At 30.6% G+C, this 19,368-nt stretch overlaps 1 protein-coding gene and 2 non-coding genes across 4 annotated transcripts; 1 reads left to right on the top strand and 2 right to left on the bottom strand.

Annotated features, from left to right (window-relative positions):
• Nucleotides 1–297: 297 nt before the first annotated feature.
• On the bottom strand, nt 298–387 carry TRNAY-GUA. Its single transcript is given in 2 exon segments — nt 298–333; nt 351–387. It is a non-coding gene; the product is annotated as a tRNA-Tyr (tRNA).
• A 13,337-nt stretch (nt 388–13,724) lies between these two features.
• TRNAS-CGA lies at nt 13,725–13,806 on the bottom strand. The gene has a single exon. It is a non-coding gene; the product is annotated as a tRNA-Ser (tRNA).
• A 341-nt stretch (nt 13,807–14,147) lies between these two features.
• Nucleotides 14,148–18,154, top strand: LOC114380469 (BTB/POZ domain-containing protein At3g22104-like). 2 transcript variants are annotated; one of them, XM_028339544.1, is made up of 3 exons: nt 14,148–14,850; nt 15,950–17,050; nt 17,484–18,154. In XM_028339544.1, the coding sequence occupies exons 1-3, from the start codon at nt 14,785–14,787 to the stop codon at nt 17,937–17,939; spliced, it is 1,623 nt and encodes a 540-aa protein (XP_028195345.1). In that variant the 5' UTR covers nt 14,148–14,784; the 3' UTR covers nt 17,940–18,154. The 2 variants fall into 2 exon arrangements, with proteins under 2 accessions (XP_028195345.1, XP_028195346.1); XM_028339545.1 differs by lacking the exon at nt 14,148–14,850 and adding an exon at nt 14,945–15,767.
• Nucleotides 18,155–19,368: the final 1,214 nt, after the last annotated feature.

The raw sequence follows: 19,368 nt of genomic DNA, 5'->3' as shown, positions 1-19,368 counted from the left end.
AATAAATATGTTTCTTTCTTCATAAAATAAGTTAGCTAAGTATTTGAAAGGACCCTTCGTAAAAGCTTTTTTTTTTCTTCTGAATAGTCATTTTTTATATTAAGTTGCATAGGTTATAATAAGATCAAGATTGATGGTAACTGTTAAATTGGAGTAGCTTGTTGGTGTAAGCATGAGTTTCTTTTTTTGGTAGATCCAGCTAAAATGTAAGCATGAGTTGAATGAATAATTTCGTTTTATGGTTCGAAAATACTAAATTTAATCAATTAATTGCGGAAACGGGAAAAAATAAAGATTTCCGACCTGCCGGATTCGAACCAGCGACCTAAGGATATCTGAGGTTTAAACCACTACAGTCCTCCGCTCTACCAACTGAGCTAAGGTCGGCTTGTAAACATTGCATCAGTATACAAGTATTTACTATTATTTAGGTTGCACTAATTGGCAATTTTGCCCATTAGACGCTTTTCTCGAAATAAAAGTGAGTAGTTATGATGCAGAAAATCCTCATTTCATTTTATTTGCAACTTCAACCTGTGGACCAAGATAAAATTTCATTTTCCTCTTGATATAACAATATATAAAGATAATTTGGTGTATAGACCAATATACCCTTCACTTTTACTATGTAAGTACATTTTAATGCACCATTTTAATATATCAGAATTGGAATTTGCCTCCACTTTCTTCAAAAGAACATGGGCACACTATAACAGTTCACGTTCACGTATTCTTGGAATTGTTCACCTCTTCTCTTATAACTTCCCATTTCTCTTCTCTTGCCCACGTAGATTTAGGTTGGTTTATTTTTTTTGTTCAGAACAACATTTTATTTTTCATTTAACTGTCTCTCTCTTATATATATTTCAAAATTTTCTCTCTCTGTCAATCTGTTTGTTACTATCTACTGCAAAAATCTCTTTGGTTTATCTTGTTCACGTATTGTATTTTTTTTATTTGTGCTTTCTAAATTGACACAGTGTTGAAAGTTGGAGCTTTTGGAATTTTTTACCTAGTGATGTAATTGTCGGTTTGATTCCATTGAGCGCATTGATGAATTCTTTCTTAGAATACATGTGATATGAAATCTCACATCAATTAAAATAAAAAAGTTAAATATCATATAAATTTTCTCACATCTCATGCTCTTATATATATATATATATAATTTTTTTTTTTAATTTTACAAGTGGAGTTTAATGTACCATGCAAAAAACCTGCATGTGCTTGCCACAAAGTCCTCTGCGTCTAATATCAAGGAGCTTCTTCCATCCTATTCTGATAATGTTTGCTTCTTAAAAGGAGAGAATATAGAGGTGAGAATTAGTAGGCGAAGAGAAATGCCTCTTGCATTTTATAGGCTTTTTTATGTATCTTCTTCATACGTATTTCTTCTTTTTGCTGTTTTTTTATTGTTCATATTGCAGTGAATTATCTCTCTGCTGGACATTCTCTTTTTTATCTCCCGTATTCAACCACAGTGGTCTTTGTTTGGCTTTTTTTTTTAACACATTTATCATTTTTTTAATTGTTGTCCAACAAGATTTTAATTCTATTGTGTTCCTTCCTGGGATTTTGACATGCACTGTGAATTGCTCAACATGTGTAGGTGTTATGAAATTTAGAAGTTGTTAAAACGTTGTTAATACTACCTTTTGATTTCATTGTTTTTTGGGAAAGAAATGTATAGGGGTTTAATACTTTTTCTAATATTGGTGGTTGTAATGGTTCCCGTATTTTAATTTTATTTAATTATCTTTGTTAATAGTTATTTTATGAGTAAAAAGGTTATACATAGTGTTGTGAATAAATTTGTATGTTCACGATTCAAGTTATTATATAATTAATTCTAATTTTAATAATAAAATATTATTTTATTTTCATTATCATATTTCACTATTTGACCAAATGGTTCATTTGATAATATCCTTAATTAAAATTAAAAATTTATTATTATAATAAAGATTATGATAATGAGAAACAAATTTGTTCTAATTTTAATCTAAAACGTTCTTAATCATAGGATTATATATTGTAAATAGGATATCAATAATCCGGATAGATTAATATATATGTGATAGTATTTATTGGATAAATATTAATATATCTCATTTATTAATTTGCATAGATGAGTCACAATGTGATCATTGAATTGACTCTATTGAAATTTTCTAATGGTTAAAATTGTCAATAGAAAATTTTCAAGAAGAGGTATAGTAACTTTCTTTAACATGAGATTGTCATAGTAATTAATAGGTTATTTGTTGTATTTTGATTCCGGATACCTAATGCTTTAGAGCATATAAATAATAAGAAAGATTTGGTAAAAAAAAAAAGAAACAAACATGTATGATTTTGTATTTGAAATTTGGGTTGAAAAGACAGCTAGATACAAGTTTGACTTGATCAATTATTATTTCAATTTTAATTTAATTGCTAAATGGTTAGCAATAATAAAAGGTAACAAGAAATAGTATAACTTAAACACATAGAGTCTTCACACTATTGAAGAATTTTTATGCTTCAAGAGCTCATCAACATGTACATTTTTTAATATGTCATCTGTTTATAATATAATTTAAATATAAAATAGATTTTTTTATTCCGCAATGTGTGTTTGTTGAACACCTTTTTTCTTACCATTGGTATCAGAGCCATGGGTCTTTTGTATTTAAATTATATTTAACAAAAAATTGAAAACGTTTCAATTTTTATTTACTTACATGTAATGCTCCCTGATTGCATGATTACATTGTCAAATCAAATTATTTTTTTTTGTGCAATTTATAATCTTGTTACGTGGATGTTGTTTTGAATCGATGAATTTTAAACAGATATATTCGTTGGAGATTTGAAGGAGAAGACAAAATTGATTTATTTTTTATTTTAACTTTTGTTTTGTAGGTTTAAAAGAATTCACTTTTTGTCAACCTTGAAATACATTATTGTGTTGATCTTTTTAATTTGTTATGTTATAATCTTTCTCTAAATTTTTCTGAGTAACTATTAACATTTGTTAATTAAAGTTATGTTATACTTTCTCTCTTATTTTTCCGGAATTTTTTGATTTGTTATGCTTTCTCTCTCTTAATTTCTGGTCTACACTTATCTCTGTTGATTAACATATATAATTTGCGATTTTTTAATTTTTTTTAATTTTTTTCTTTCTATATTGATCACTAATTTTAAAATATGAGGCTGCACCTTGGTGCTCATTGTCTACGTATGCACATTAATTATTTGTTCTAACATAACAATTTTAGGTTGTGAGACAGTTTACACATGCATTTTGTCTAATTATATATTTATGTATATATGGAATTTAGGAAGGACTTCAATGCACAAAAGAGAAAAGGAATTAAAAGATCATGAGAAATGTCATCCACCTGTGGGTTCAGATGACCAGATTAACATAAATTACAGAAGCAAAGTGAGATATTGACAATAATTTTAATCCCCACCCCTATCATGAAACAAAAAAGTTTTCCAATTGCCGCCATTGTTTGTGTTTATCACAACTAGCTACCGTATAGGCTTTAATTACTAAGGAGCATTTCTGATGAAAGTTCCTTCGAAACTAAATAACACAGACCATCATGCCAGTTATGGTTATGTCTCCAAAACAGATCAACAAAATGCCTATGAAACTGCTGCCAAGGAAAGTGACCAAAAGATATGAGGAAATGTTGAAAATGATAAAGCATATAATAAAGGACATGAGACTGAAGGTAAAGAAAGGTTGGACTCAATAAGGTGCAACTTGCATGTTGGTGACACCCAAGAAAGATTGTAATCTCAACACTGATGAAGTTGCTTAAGATGAATTTGGTCACCATTTGCTATGCAATTTCAGTAATGGGAATACGTAGTTACCCTTTTTTGTCTCCTTTATTTTAGTTTTCTTTCTGTTGTTCAAAGTTGTGTATTATTATGTTATACTCTTTATCTCAATTTTTCTAAGTTGTAATCTCCTTTATTTTTCTTTAAACCTTATTCTTATGTTATACTCTTTATCTCTCAATTTTTTCTATGGAATTATTAATATATATTTGTTAATCAAAGAAAGAGAGATTAATTTGATTGAAGAGTTTTGAAGGAAAAGAGAGTAAAAGAATAGAAAAAAGGTGTCACTTGATCTAATTCACTGGGATACAATGAGTGCTAAAAGAGAACAAAAAAGTTAGGGAGGGAATTTTTTGTGGGAAAAAGAAAAGTGAATTGGTGAAAGGTTGATTGTTCATAGCTGCATCTTCTTCATAAAATAGAGATGTCTATAGAAATAATCAAAAATTAAATTTTAAGAATTAAAAAAATCAAAAATTAAATTGCAGCAATAAATTATCTTTAGAATATTTGTATTATCTGTTAAAATATGATGTTATATCTCAATTTTGCAGTAAACACGTGATTAAATATTTAGAAACCACCCTTTAAACAATAATTTAATTGATAAAATATTTTTTCTAAAGGGTAGTTTGTAAATATTTTTGTCAAGGCTATAAAGTTAAAATATTCAAATTAAATGTAAGTTCGTAGTTTTATATTTTTTTTATACTTCTAATTACTAAGAAACAGTCTTTTATCCATAAATAAATGAGCTAAGTACGTTTTAGTATGCAAATAAGATAAAGTTTTCTTTTGATCCCCTGATGAATAGGCTACAATATATATGCATGTTAATGTATAATAAAAAACCCAATTATATTAATATATCAAATTTAGTGTAATAAAAATATATGCAAACATACAGGAGCGATTATATATATATATATATAAAGCTTTAACTAAATAAAAAGAGAAATGAGAAATCCACCTCACATTTCCATATTGACCATTTGTTTATTTTTTAAAATAAGAATGATATAGTAAATATGTGAATAGGCATTAAATCTTATTAATAATTAAACTTTTTTTAGGAGAATAATTATTATTTAAACTTAAAAATAACAAGATATGAATGAAATGACTTACGAGCATATGATAATTTCTATTGTTACCATACTCAATATTCTTTTTTATTCAACCATACTCTAATGCAGTTCAAGAACTTATTACTTTTTTTTAATTATCATAGAAGTCACAACTTTCTAGTCTCTAACATCTCACCCGAAAAAGAAAAAAACTCATTTTCTAACAATTTTGTGCACGAATGCATATATATAGCATTGCACATAGTTGTGGGTTAACATGTTCTTTTAGAAAATGAGTTGGTATTGGTAATGAAAATATTTTATTTACTTTTTATAGATGAAAAAAAATACTAACACTAATATATATTAATCAAACCAAATATATAAATACTCTATATGGTATTACAATAATAACTGCAACTTCTCACATTTGAGCTTAGACCAATGGGGATGATAAACAACCCATCTTATATATATATATATATATATATATATATATATATATATATATATATATATATATATATATAAATCACCCCATCTTTATAAAAGGGAGCATAACCAATGAAATATTTATCCGGACCTCACATGTCAGTTGTCCAATTTGATCTTAACCAAAGGGGTTCGGTTTTTCATACGAGAAAAAAGGTTAATAAAAAGAAAGTTAGATAAGACAGGAAAGATTCATAGGAAAAAAAATGTAAATTGGCAGGTAAAGTTCTGACCCTATACGACTTTTTTTGCCCGTTCTGTGATTGTCTTCAAGTTCAACTTCACGGTTCTCTCTCTCTCGTTTGAACTTTAACCCTAGAGCTTTTGTCAACCCCTTCGTCTTCTCTCCATCACGTCCAACTTTTGTCTTTAAGTCAAAGATCTACACAGCTCATTTTCACATGCCTCTTTAAAGATTTTTTTAGTGCATGCGTGGGCGAGACATTAGGTATTCAATGTAAGTTATTGTCATGCGTAAACGTTTTAGAGAATTTTTTTTATATTGTTAATAATGTTTACATCAATCTAACCATATTTAAAGAAATATTTTGTATCGTTGACTACTAAATGCTGGAGGCTTTTTTTAGGCAAAGACAACAGATATTTTCTACATGTGCTCCGGCTAAAATACTATCTAGCATTTTATTTTTAGGAATCCATCACTTGGATATAAAATATTAATATTGCATATATAACATGTTATAATACTTTTTTTTAGTTCCTCTATTTTTTTTTATTTTGTTGAACTTGATCTTTTTATTATTAAAATGTTTAATAGTATTATCCTTTAATTGCCAAAATATATGTAAATATATGTAATGCAACTCTTTTTGTTTATTTTCTCGCTAACAACGTTAATCTAGTCCAATGGAAAATAGACACATTATTACCAAGGTAAAGTTTTTCTAAAATGTTTCCCATCTAATTGGGTGTTAGCTTGATAATGATGTGTGTCTATTTCCCAATTGTGAAGGGGAAGAATCAATACTTCAAAAATGATCTTCTACAATATTGGTTTAATGACGATTCTACAAAAATTGATGTCATTCAAAATACAATGACATTTTTGTAAATAATTGTAATTTTTTAAAGACTATTTTTTCAAAATCGTCTTTGAAAACGTATTATGACATCAGTTCTTCAAGAACCGATGTTAAAAACAACACTTCAATGTCAATTTTAAAAACTATCTTCGAAAGGGATGCATTTTCCCTTTTCATTCTCATGCAATCTCACTTCTTGAACTCTTTGATTATCTGTCTCTCACTCGCGCCCTTACATTATGCAAAAGTGTGAAGCCTTCATTGCTGTGTTGTCGCGCCGCTACGTCGCCTCTACCACACTATGGCACTCATGTAGTCCTCTCGTGCTTGACTTCCTTTCTTTGTGAAACCCTCTCTCTCACAAAGCACTCTTCATCCCTCTCTGCTAACCTTACATTGTCATTGTCAGAATTGTCTCTCTCCCTCTCTTTTCATTTTCACTCTCGCACTTTCACTCCCATCCATCATCACCGTTGAATTTCCCTTCCGTCAGAACCATTATTGGCAACATGGCCATCAAGGAAGGTAAGCTCTTGTCTAAACCCTCATTCTGAATCCCTTCTCCCCCAAATCTCGTTCTTTCTTCTCATTTTTCTTCTTCTGTGTTTGTTATTTTGTGAAACATTTACGATTCTTCTTTTTGTGGTAGATCTGGGGTTGAAAAAACCACACCTAGTGTTGGAAGCACCAAATCCAAGGTAAGAAGAACAAATTTGACATTAGGACAACCTTTTCGTGGTAACTTTCTCAACATTTCATGATATTTTACCATGTAAGTGTGACTCTGGTTCATGATATGGTACGCCATGTTCCTCATTAGACCATTCATTCTTAAATGCCCACAATCCACCAACAACAAAGAATTGTTTATGAGCTTATCCATAATGTCATTTTAGAGTAATCCTAGAGTTCAATTCAAATATAAATTTGTGCAATTTACCCATACTCCTATATGTTTTGTTGAAAGAATTAGAAGCTGAGCTAGAAAAATTAAATTTTAAATTTTTCATGCATGTTATAATCTCATTAAAGAGCCTTTAATTATCATTTTTTTTTGCATTGCTTGCTATTACTATATTCAAAATTTGAGTGTGTTTGCATTGTTTACAATATAATACGCTGGAATCCAAAAATATTATGTGTTATATCCCTATACTACTTAACCAAGTTCTTTATCAAGACCGATAAAGAAGGTTGGATTTCTCTTGGAGGGATGCTTCTGTGTATTACTAGTAAGTCAGCTATGCACCTACCAGAAGTTATCTTATAAGTTGATTAGGATGCTTCATTTTCTATTTTATAAATTTAATTGAGCTTTGATTAACTAAAAGATGAGATTTTAACAACAAAATACTAAGTTTAATAATTCTGACAGTTGTGTCTCACCAGGAACTGAAGCTATGTTGACGAATATTGGTCATTTTACTACATTGTCAGTAAGGGTGAGCTTATAGCTTGACTAAATTGTGCATAAGATTTATCCTAGTCTTGGTAACTATTATTATTATTTTCTAGGAAGATAATAATCATTATTGTACATCTATTGCAATTGTGTTTACATGGAAATTGATAACATTTTTCTTCCATGCATAGCTTGCATTTTCCTTTGTTATATACCCTTGTTTGGTAGTGCAATACATGGGCCAAGCAACTTTTTTGTCAAAAAACCTTAACTCTGTTCATAATGGTTTTTATGACTCTATACTTGGTTAGTTCTTCCGAGTCTCTGACTTCTTCATATTGATCATATTTTTTTAACTTAAGTAATTTGGTTTAATTTGGCCGGTTTTTGTTATTTCCATCCTTGCATCTATTGTTGAAAGTCAAGCTGTTATTACTGCCACTTTCTCCATCATCAAGCATGCCATGTACTTGGTTGCTTTCCACAAGTCAAAATCATACACACCTTAAAGCATATGTAGTGAAAACCAATGATACGATGCCGGTAATATACCTCTCACCTCTCATTAGAAGTGTACGTAATACTACTCCATAACTTGATTAACAATAAGGTGAGATACACTCCCCTAAATTTTGTTGCATGTATCATTGATGTTTGTTGATTACTTTATATTTTGGATTTGTTATCATATTATGAAAACCAACAATTTTGCAAGGATGGAGAAAAAAAAATCCTCCATTTGTATATTCAAGTATAGTATTGAGTAAGCTAGGCACTTGATGAACTCATTTTCTGCTTACATCTAACTAAGTACATGGGTTATATCTAATCATAAATGAAATAAACTTATCAAGTGAGAGATGTTGCTATTACATTTCTGATTTGCAGTGATTCATTTTTTTAATATTGGAATGATTTTAGATGCTTAACAAGGAACATGAACGGGCAAAAGACTAGAAGACAATTATGGTGTTGAGTGCAACTACATAAGTTTTCAGTGGGGTTGGGATGGTCGGAGCTCTAAATGTCATTTGAATACATGGATTTGAGATTGTTACACCTTTTTCTATTTCTGCTAGGAGTAGAGAACTTACACCTAACATGGCATAATGATCCTTTTATGGATTGAATTGGGGCACTTGATCTTTAATATCAAAGGGAAGAAACAAGAAATGTAATATGTAACTGGTTAGCAATACAAAAAACACCTTTAAATTACATGTTTTCTCTCTATAGATTTGAGTAGTCTGCAATGAAGACAAAAAAAATTTTGTTACTTCTTTTGTTTGGTTTAATTCAATCCTTACAAGCCTTATGTATGTATCTGATACATATGTCATGTCTTTCAATTTATTAAGTTAGAAACTTCTTTTCACCATTTTTTTTCTGCTATAACTTATTTGCAGCATACTAGCCACTACACAAGCTATTTTTCATTTGTATTTATCTTCTTGTCTTCATATTAGGATTTAGAACATCATTCATGATAAGAGTTTTAGACATAAAAACCATTCATTAACCTTTGCTGGACAACATAACCCTTAGGAATATTTGTCTTGGTTCATTACACGGTATTAGAGCCTATAACGACCAAGTGATCTAGAGTTCGATTGGGCTTGTTCATCATTCATGCTTCAAGCTCAAAGGAGTCTAGTTCAAGACTGTGAGGGATTATGTTGGATGTAAGAACCATGCATGAGCCTTCTAATAATATTTGCTTTTGGGATTCTTGGTTCTTCACTTGGAGGATGACTTTAAATCCATACACACACTTGTTTCTTTTTCAAGAAATGAAATCTAGTAAAATTGTTGATACTTCAATTGTTTATCATCTTGAATTGGTTCAAGAGCTGCTTGCCTGCAGGTACTAATAATGGACAAACTTACTGTGAAGATAATGTCTCATTCTTGCAAGATGGTTGATATCACTGATGAAGGTGTCTCATGTAAGAATCACAAGATTGATTCTTAAGTAATAAGTAATCATTTTTCTTCTGCCCACTGTCAGAGAAAGAATTTCCATGCATGGTTATCAAAATTGTGATTTAACTCGTAAAATTGTTTGAGTTTACTATTCAACAGTGCCTCCACGAGTTAAACCGTGAGTAGAGTAGCAAATCGAGTAGAATCAGACCAAACTCAGAGTTAAGTTATGAACTTCAATTTTTATGTTATTTATAAGTTCATACAAAGAGGAGAAATCACTTGCATCAAAAGAAGATGAATGACTTAGTTTATGTGTTGTACAACTTGAAGCTGGAAAATAGACAAATAAGAAATTTTTTTGCTTGATCTTCCATTTGAAGATATGGAATCTGATGATGAGTGGATAACAGAAGAGGGAGATGATATTTTTGATGAAGACAATGTCCAAGTTGAGCAACCTCTAGGTGAAAGTGATAGTGGAAGCAATATTGACTTGGATGGAGGAAGTTTAAGTGATCCAACTTTAGATGATATTGATATTGACAATTTGGTTTTGAATGACAATATTGAAGATCACTTCTTAATCAAGGAAGAGCTTGAAGATGATGGAGATGATGGTGACGGTGGTGACATTGGAGATGATTTAATTAGAGGATTGATAGACATTTGAACTATTTCTATGTTTTTTAAATACTTTTGTTTTAAGAATTCATGTTTTGTATTGTATGAATTTATGTTTGATTGAGTGCGGACTATGTTAGTTTATTGAATTATTGTTAAAGTTTGTTACTTTGATTTATTTTAGGGTTGAAATATTTAGTTATGATTTTATATATAGGATTATTAATATATTTTTTATATCGAGTAAACTCTTTCGAGTTTATGAGGCCTCTACGAGTTTACATAAAATTGCAAGTTTGACAACCTTGTTTCCATGATTTGGATGTAATGTCATGCTTGATTTATTTTGAGTTCTGATATTCAAATAGAGAATTTTACTTATTTAACTTGTAGAAAGTTAAAATATTAACTACTATCGATGCCTTTGGTAAATATTAACTACTATCCATGCCTATGTTAAAATTTTTGGTTTACGTAACAAAATTCTTTCAATTGTCATTCTTACACTTGTTGAGAAATTTATTATACGTGACAGCAAAATATAGATCAAATTCTACTCAGTTTCTATTAAAAAGATTTGTTGTATTGTTATGTTTTGATCTTCTTCTCTTTGGATTCTTACTTGTACGGTGCAAAAATCAGTGCTTGTGTTGTGTGCTAGTATTTTGATTGCATTATAGTTGTTATATTCCTTTTCTAGCTACTTTTGTGTTATGTTTTTCTTTGTTTGTGTTCATGGTCTTTTTTAATAGTTTGCAGATTGTATTGAATCTAATAATCCATTCCTTTTGAGATTACTCTTTAGCATGTGTGTGTAGTTGCTCTAGATGATTCTAGGGGCATCAAACCAAACTAACTTTTGTCAGGCTTAGTAATAGGAAATAATAGAACGTAAAATATATACTTTTATTTGTTGAATGACCATAATTATAATTATAAGGTAGAACACATTATGAATGAAGCCATATTTTTTTCCTTTCTTCATTTCTTTCTATGATAATATTGTATCTAATGAACTTCATTTTTCTCAAGACATTCGAATTGAAGTTGCAGGAAGTAATTAAATAAAGTGAAGAAATTCAAATGTAGGTCAAGGAACTCTTTCAACTGGTTGATGCCAACTCAAAACTCAAAGAACATGTGGGGCCCAAAATTTTAGAGATGAGGAGGGATATATTTGAAACTGTCACCATTGTCTCAGATGCATATAATGGAGCTTGTGGAGATATAGATATTGAGAGAGACAAATGAGAGAGAGAAAATAATTTTATATATTCTCCATCGTTTACATTTCACTTTGCTTTAAAGTTATGAAGTTTTGCCTAGTGAATTTATTAAATGAGAACCTTACAATTGTAACTTCAATTTTCTAACCTTTCATCTAATAGTGTTTATAGTCTATGTTGTGTCTTTTTCTCTCTTAGTGGACATCTTCTATGTATTGGTCTCCTCTGTATAGACTTTAGAGCATGAGATTATTGATATAGTTTAGTTTATGTTTTCTTGCTTATGATATTAGGCATGCAAACTTAGACTATCAGTAATTAAACCCAAACCATGCTTTGCTAAATTATTTGCAACATGGTTTGTTTCATGGAGTACATGAATTCAAATAATTTTCCCATGATTAAATATGTTAAATACTTTCTAAGAGGGATTTTTAGAATGTATATTTTCTAAGACGGTTTTCTGAAAACAGTCTTCAAATTGTCAATTATTTGACATTTTTAAAACAAAAAAAAAAAGACATTCTAGGATGATTTCTATGAAAATTGATGTAGAAAGAGAGATTCTAAGACGATTTAAAAACCATTGTGAAAAGTCAACACTTTCCAATATAGAGGATTCAAAGACGATTCAAAATCATTGTGGAAAATGTCAAATAACCGTCTCTTTTTTGTAGTAGTGAATATCTTTGTTGATGTAAAGAACAAGGACTTGCTAACAACATTTTTTGAATTGTTAATTGGTAAACCAGATTCTAGTAGTGTTTTTTTTTTTTTTAATGTAGATGCTAGTAGTTATTGGTGGGCAATACCACTATTGCAAGAAGGTGATGATGCTGTTGTTATTGTCTTTGACTCATAAGAGAAAATCATCTTTCCAATACTTGTACTTGAACTCAATTTTCTTACTTTTGATAATCATGGAAAATGAATCATATTCTGTTAAGTATAGGTGTGAGTAAGAAGTCTTACATTAGACAAAGATGAGTTTGTTGCATAATGAGTAAGAACACATGATATCAACACAAATATAAATAACAAATGACACAAATTTAACATGATTCAACACCTTATCTATGCTTATAAGAACCTCTCAACAAATATTTGTTATCTGATACACAATTGTACAAGTTTTTTTTGAACAAACTTAAAAAACCCCTCCTTATTACAAGTTTTTCCGAAAAATATTATAAACCTTTCGAATTACAGAATCCCCCCTCTTAAGCTAGATGGTTCTTCTCTCTTTACATGATTTCTTAATATAATAAAGGTCATGATTTCCTGAAAGAACAAGACTTAATAGACATTAACTATTCCACCACTCCACTTACCTTGTCATTATGATAGTGAGGCTCAGAAAGAGTTAAGACACATTCATCACCTTATGGAATGCATCTCTTGACTTTCTACATACTTATATTAATGTTTGAAAATTTGGATTAATTTTTCTAACAAGATTGTCGGCGCATCTTTTGAGAAAATATACTATGTACTAATAACAAAATAATTTTTCATAATTATCTAATCACAAATCATCATATATATTTAGTGACTTTTATAATAATGACCTTAACAATCTCACTATTAATGTTTTGTGATTGAGTGATATATAAGATTATAACCATTAAACTATTTTTTTTACAAAAAAAATTATATAAGCGCTGATAATCAGTGTAAAATAATTTTACACTATTATCTAATCATAAGTCATTTTGTATAATAAATTTTTTGACTTTTATAATAATTATCTTAAAAATTATTTAATTGATAATGTATGACAACTAATAATGTAAAATTATTTCATGCCATTAGTACATAATATTATACTTTTTTCTATAGGAATAATGATATTTTTTTGGGTTAGTAAATATTGACATTTAATTTTGGTCTTAATAACTCATCATAAAAAATACTTGGTAAAATAAAAGATATCACCAATTTTTTTTTTTTTTACTGAACTATTATCAACATTTAATAATGGAAAGGTAAAGTTTTACTTACCTTATTTTGATAAAATTAAAAGTAAAAATAAATTAAGGAAAATAGAACATTATTACAGTAAATTATCAACTGTGTGACAGAACTAACAAAATAAATAGAAAATCGTCGACAGCAGGATTCGAACCTGCGCAGGCATAGCCCAACAGATTTCGAGTCTGTCTCCTTAACCACTCGGACATATCGACTTTTTCTTTACATGAGGCCCTATATTTAATATTTAATTACTAAAAGGATATGACTTACTGAAAAATTGGGTCATTGAACTAGTTGGTGTTTTGGTGGGGTAAGTTAAAGGACTTGAATTGGTCCCATAAGAAGCACATGCCAAGAAAAAGGTATACATAGTAAATTAGGTCAATTACATGACAGTTGACACACAGAAAAAAAGAAAAGAAAAGAAAAAGAGAGAAATGTGGGGGCACCAAGGCCACTAAAATATTGGACCCTTATATGGTGGTGTTGGTGCACATATATATAAAACACTTGAAGCTATGAAGATGGAACAAACAAGAGAAGGGTCAAGCCAGATATAAAAGCTTAAGTTCTAAGTCTTATTTTTCTGTAAAAAAAATTCTGACTTGCTGAAGAAAAAGGAAATCAGAATTCTTCATAAAATATGTTGTTATTTAAGAGGCTAGTCTAGTAATATTATTTTTGCAGGAATGTCAGAAGGTTCGGTGCTATATATTATGGTATAATAATATGCTATCTCGATATATAATACACAACCAAATATATAATTATTTTCCCTCTCTCTTGCGTTGTGTTGTGTGTTTTCTCTCTGACTCATAACCAGTCCACACATTTTTTATGTCACTCTTCTGTCTTTATATGCCTTGTTGCTTCTCATTCACTTCGAGCTTTGTCTTTGTTGTGTGTCCTTGTGGAGAACCACAACACTTCTGCGCCAATTGACTAGTATCAACCCCATTACAAGGACCAGTGTATTGTCCACTTTTGCTTTGTCTTTTTGTTAGTCTCAGAATATGATGATCTTCTTAGTCCTTCTTCCTCTCCCCTCCCCATTTTGGCTTTCTCATGTCTCTCCCTTCCTTGGATTATCTTTCATGTAAGATTAGTCCCAGAAAGCCAATTGTAAAGACCCTTTATTTGTGTTGTTGTTTTTTAGTTTTTTTTTTTCTTTTTATTATATGTTTTGAGTTATGGAAGCTTGCTGCTGCAACCTTGAAGTGGATGTAAATGGAGAAGAGACTTTCATGGTGGACAAGGTAACTCTCTCTCTCTCTCTTCTTTATTGCTTGGTTCAAAGTGCCTGTTTTTGATAATCTTGTCATTTGTTTCGAAACTTTGTTGGACGATGGTTCACTTTTTTCTTTTCTTCTATGTTTTACCTTTATTGTAAATTCTCAATCTTTTCTTTTCCCCCTTTTCTCTTGTGTTTGTTTATAGGATCTAATATCTATTCTACAGCATACTATAATCTGTAGATATTATGTTGAACATGGTAGTCACGAGGTTGGTCTTTTCAACATTTTGGTTGATGGTTTCAGTTCATGCTAAATGCTGCTACTCATGAATATAGAATGAATATGGTTCAATGATTTGTGCTTTGCAATTTTTAATCTTTCTTTCTCTTTTCTGCTTTCTAGCTAGGAGCAGTGGCTACCCTCAGTTACTTTATGATTTGTGTATGTAGCTTTCAGCCCATCATTAATTTGCACCTACATAGCTGTGAGGTGGGGCAACTTCTGTTTGTCCATGCTACAATAATTTCCGTCTCCATTTTCAATAACCACAAGCATGAGTCACCATTTTTCATCTTTTGTTTTTGTTTTTATTTTTGGATGTTGCATGCCACATTAAATGCTGCTGCTATGGTCTTCTGAGCCTTAAATGTTCCCACCTTCATTTTGTTTGTTTTATTCACATTTTTTTTTTGAGAGGGACCGAGGGTTGCTTTCATGCAATTTATTTCCTTTCTATATCCTTCCTTGCCAGATGATTTGTAAATAGTGAACCTTCCTGCTCACACTTGCTTACAATTTATTGTCTATAACGACTCCAATCCATTCTTTTGTTTTCAGAGCTTTAATTGGAGTGGAACTTTCCCTTCATTCTCTCCATTTTCCATTCTTTTAACTTGTTCCCTTTTTAGTCTATGTGCGCTAGTGATTCCATGTTTTTGGTGGGTTATTTTGGTATTTAATTTAGCCTATTGTCATTAATATCTTTTTCTATAAAAATAAAGTTGCCCTTTACTAGTTTACTGCAATTTCTTTCTTATCTAGTTGTTCCTAGAGAATTGTACATTATTTCTTCTATCATTAATTAATCATCTAACTTGGTCTTAAATGGATGCTTTTGCAGACTGTTATTACTCAGTATTCAAACAAATTTGCTAGACTGTTTGGAAAGTCTAGTGGTGCCACAGGAAAGCTTAAAGTAATATTCCATGATTTTCCAGGAGGTGCTGAAGGCTTTGAGCTTATGTTAAAATTCTCTTACAACAATGGAACAGCTGATATAAGTCCTTCCAATTTGTTTCTGGCGTGTTGTGCTGCTGAGTACATGGAAATGAAGGAACCTGTGGCTGATGTTTCTAACTTATTGGAGCAAACTGAAAAGTCACTCCAAGAGATTAGCTATTGGACTTGGTCAGATCTTTTAATTGGTTTGAAACAGTGCCAGAGTTTACTAGTTCCAGATTCTTCTGTGATGGTAGAGAGATGCTTGGATACTATTGTGGGAAGGCTTGTTTTGGCCAGTGAAGCAAGTCCTTGTCCATCAACTAGTTCCACAGACAGTTCTTGGGTTCGGTATTCGTGTGACTCTAAGAGCACTGAGAGTGTAAAAACAAGTTTCTCTCGTTTAACATGGTGGTTTGAAGATCTCCTGTTTTTGAGTCCCTTGTTGGTTGCAATGTTGGTTAAGTTAATGCTTTCACGAAAGATGGATCATGTTGTGATCAGCAAGTTTCTTCTCTACTATCAGAAGGCCAAATTTTCCACTGCTACTACACATGAGAAGTGCAAGATCATAGAAATGGTCATAGATATGCATTATGATATGGATTTAAGTTGTGTTCCTTGCAAGACATTGTTTGGGATTCTGAGGGTTACTTTGGGTTTGAACATAAGCAAATGTAGCAGGAATAAGTTGGAGACTATGATTGGTTCCCAATTGGATCATGCAACCTTGGACAATTTGCTTGTTCCTTCTCCTTATGGAATAAGCTACTTGTATGATGTGAACCTTATTTTGAGATTTTTGAAGGCATTCTTGCGGCGAGGAAATGGTCTAGTCACTCCCATTCGGAAAGTTGCTAGCTTAATAGATTTGTATATAGCAGAAATAGCCCCTGATCCTTGTTTGAAAACTTCAAAGTTCTTGGCTCTTGCCACAGCAATTCCAGATTCTGCAAGAGATTCTTATGATGAGCTCTACCATGCAATGGACATGTATCTTGAGGTATAATAAATCTTTCCAAAGTAAATTTTAAATTTATTTAGATAGAGTTTAATTTCTATGCACCGTTCATACTATCAACTAATCAAAAATCTTTATTGGTATGACTTTTAAAACAAGTATTGTAAAAGTTAACTAACTTATCATACATAACGATTTGCAATTAGATGACAATGTAAAAATCCTTTACACTGTTAGTGCATACACTATTTACTCTAATAATTCTTTCCAATTTAATTTTTAAATTTGGAAATCTGTAACTTTAGTCATATGGTTAACTACTTGATTAAGATATTCTCTATTAATTGGAAATGCTTATATAATATACCATGTGTAACACAGTGTGAACATTGAATCTGCCTTTAAATTCATGGCCTATAATCTGTGTAAGCATAGTGTTGTTGAAGTCTTGAACTGACTAGTATTATTGTTTTAGGTACACACTCAATTATCACAGGAAGAAAGACTGAAGATATGCTGTGGTTTAAATTTTGAGAAGCTTTCACCTCAAGCTTGTCTACACCTTTCTCAGAACAAAAAATTTCCTTCAAAATTTGCGGTTCAAGCTCTTATCTCTCAACAATCTAAGCTGAAAAATTTACTCCATATGACTCCCAGTACATCTTCATACAATGATTCACCTTGCAACTCCAGTGGTGCTGCTCAAAAGGGAAAGAAAAACAAAACCAGTGAACAAGTTGTGTTGTATTCTAGCAATTTTGATATTTCTACAGACAATGAGAAACTCGAAGCACATTTACAAGGAATGCAGTGGAGGGTCATGGAATTAGAGAAATTCTGTAGGAAAATGCAAATCCAAATGGCAAAGATCACAAAATCAAAAGCATCAGGCCATAGTTATGCAAAATCTTTGCCCAAGCTATGCTCATGACACTTTATTTTTTGGATTTTGTTTATTTTCCATTTGTAATTTTCATATATGTACAGCACAGGAATGAGTTGTGTGTCTGTAGTTTTTAATCTTTTCCGAGAAACCGAGAACAGTGATATTGATTGTACAGTCATGAAATAATGGAAGAGACTTACAGAATTTCAGATTAGAGTCTGGACAATAACCTGAATAAGAAACATATCATGTTCTTCCTAGATTACTTTTTTGAGTCTTTTCATAATATTATGAAAAAGTGATGAACCATTACTTACATGAACCGTGTACTAACTACATTTCTCATAATTCAACTTCCAAGTAACATTGATCTTTGAATTGATCACTGTTCATTCAGCTTTGATTCGTTGTAACCTGTAAATCAAAGTTGACCCTTTACCTGCAAATAGAAGCATGGCCAGCAAAATGGTTTCACATCAAGTAAAGTTTGAACTAATAAAATTATGGTTTGTTCGCTTGCCCCTAGATGAAGACAATGTAGTAGTTGACACGCATAAGATACAAAGTAGTTACTGTTATTACCAGCCACCACTATCACTATGCAAGCGTGCCAGATGAATTCAAGAAAAAAATGTCATGAGCTGATTGGTTAAGTATTGTAATATACTCTGAATGGTATATAGTACTATTTTAGGATGAAGAAAATTTTCGTGTTGACTCAAATTCGAAACCAATCACGAGGAAAATTAGTTGTAAGATGTGCATGGAGGTCCCATTATATACGTTGCAAATTAGTAATAATGCAATTGATAATGAAATAGAAGAGGTGGAGCTGGTACCTGGTTGTTTCTCCATCTACATTTACACGCTTGTCTCTATTAGGCGTAACAAAAATGACCCACATCAACCAGCCAAAGTACATTTTATCATGGTCACAAACTAAAGCTACTAAACTAGGTATTTTGTAAATTAAGGTAGTGTTTGGATAGAAAATTTTAAAATCTTGAGGAATTTAAAATGTACAAAGGATTTGTTTTCTTTATCATGTTTTATGAGTGAAGTATCTATTGTTTGGTTAAACTTTAATGTCTAAAACAATAAAACTCACTTTAGATGATTCAAATCCATAAAAAAAATACAATTTGGTTAAACTTTTTTTAAAATGTAATATAAAATAAAAAAAAGTAATTAATTCTAGGAGTGTTCCGAGGTTGAATTGGTTTCAATTTAAAATGGAACTATTAATCCAAACCGGTTATAATTAACTGAATTGATTTAGTTTGAGTTTTAATTTTTTTTAGCCAATCCAAACTAAATCAATCAGATTAACATTGGGTTGATTTGATTCATATCATCTGGTTTGTTTGGCTGTGATAACAAAAAAATATTATATTTTATTTTTTCAACTTTTTATTTCTAGTTATTGTCTATTTAATATAAATTTTTAATTTTATATTGATGCAAGATAAAGATA

This window comes from Glycine soja, chromosome 12 (genome assembly GCF_004193775.1).
Source record: "Glycine soja cultivar W05 chromosome 12, ASM419377v2, whole genome shotgun sequence".
Taxonomy (NCBI): Eukaryota; Viridiplantae; Streptophyta; class Magnoliopsida; order Fabales; family Fabaceae; genus Glycine; species Glycine soja.
Note: the sequence above shows the minus strand (reverse complement) of the source record. Positions and strands in the feature narration are given on the sequence as shown.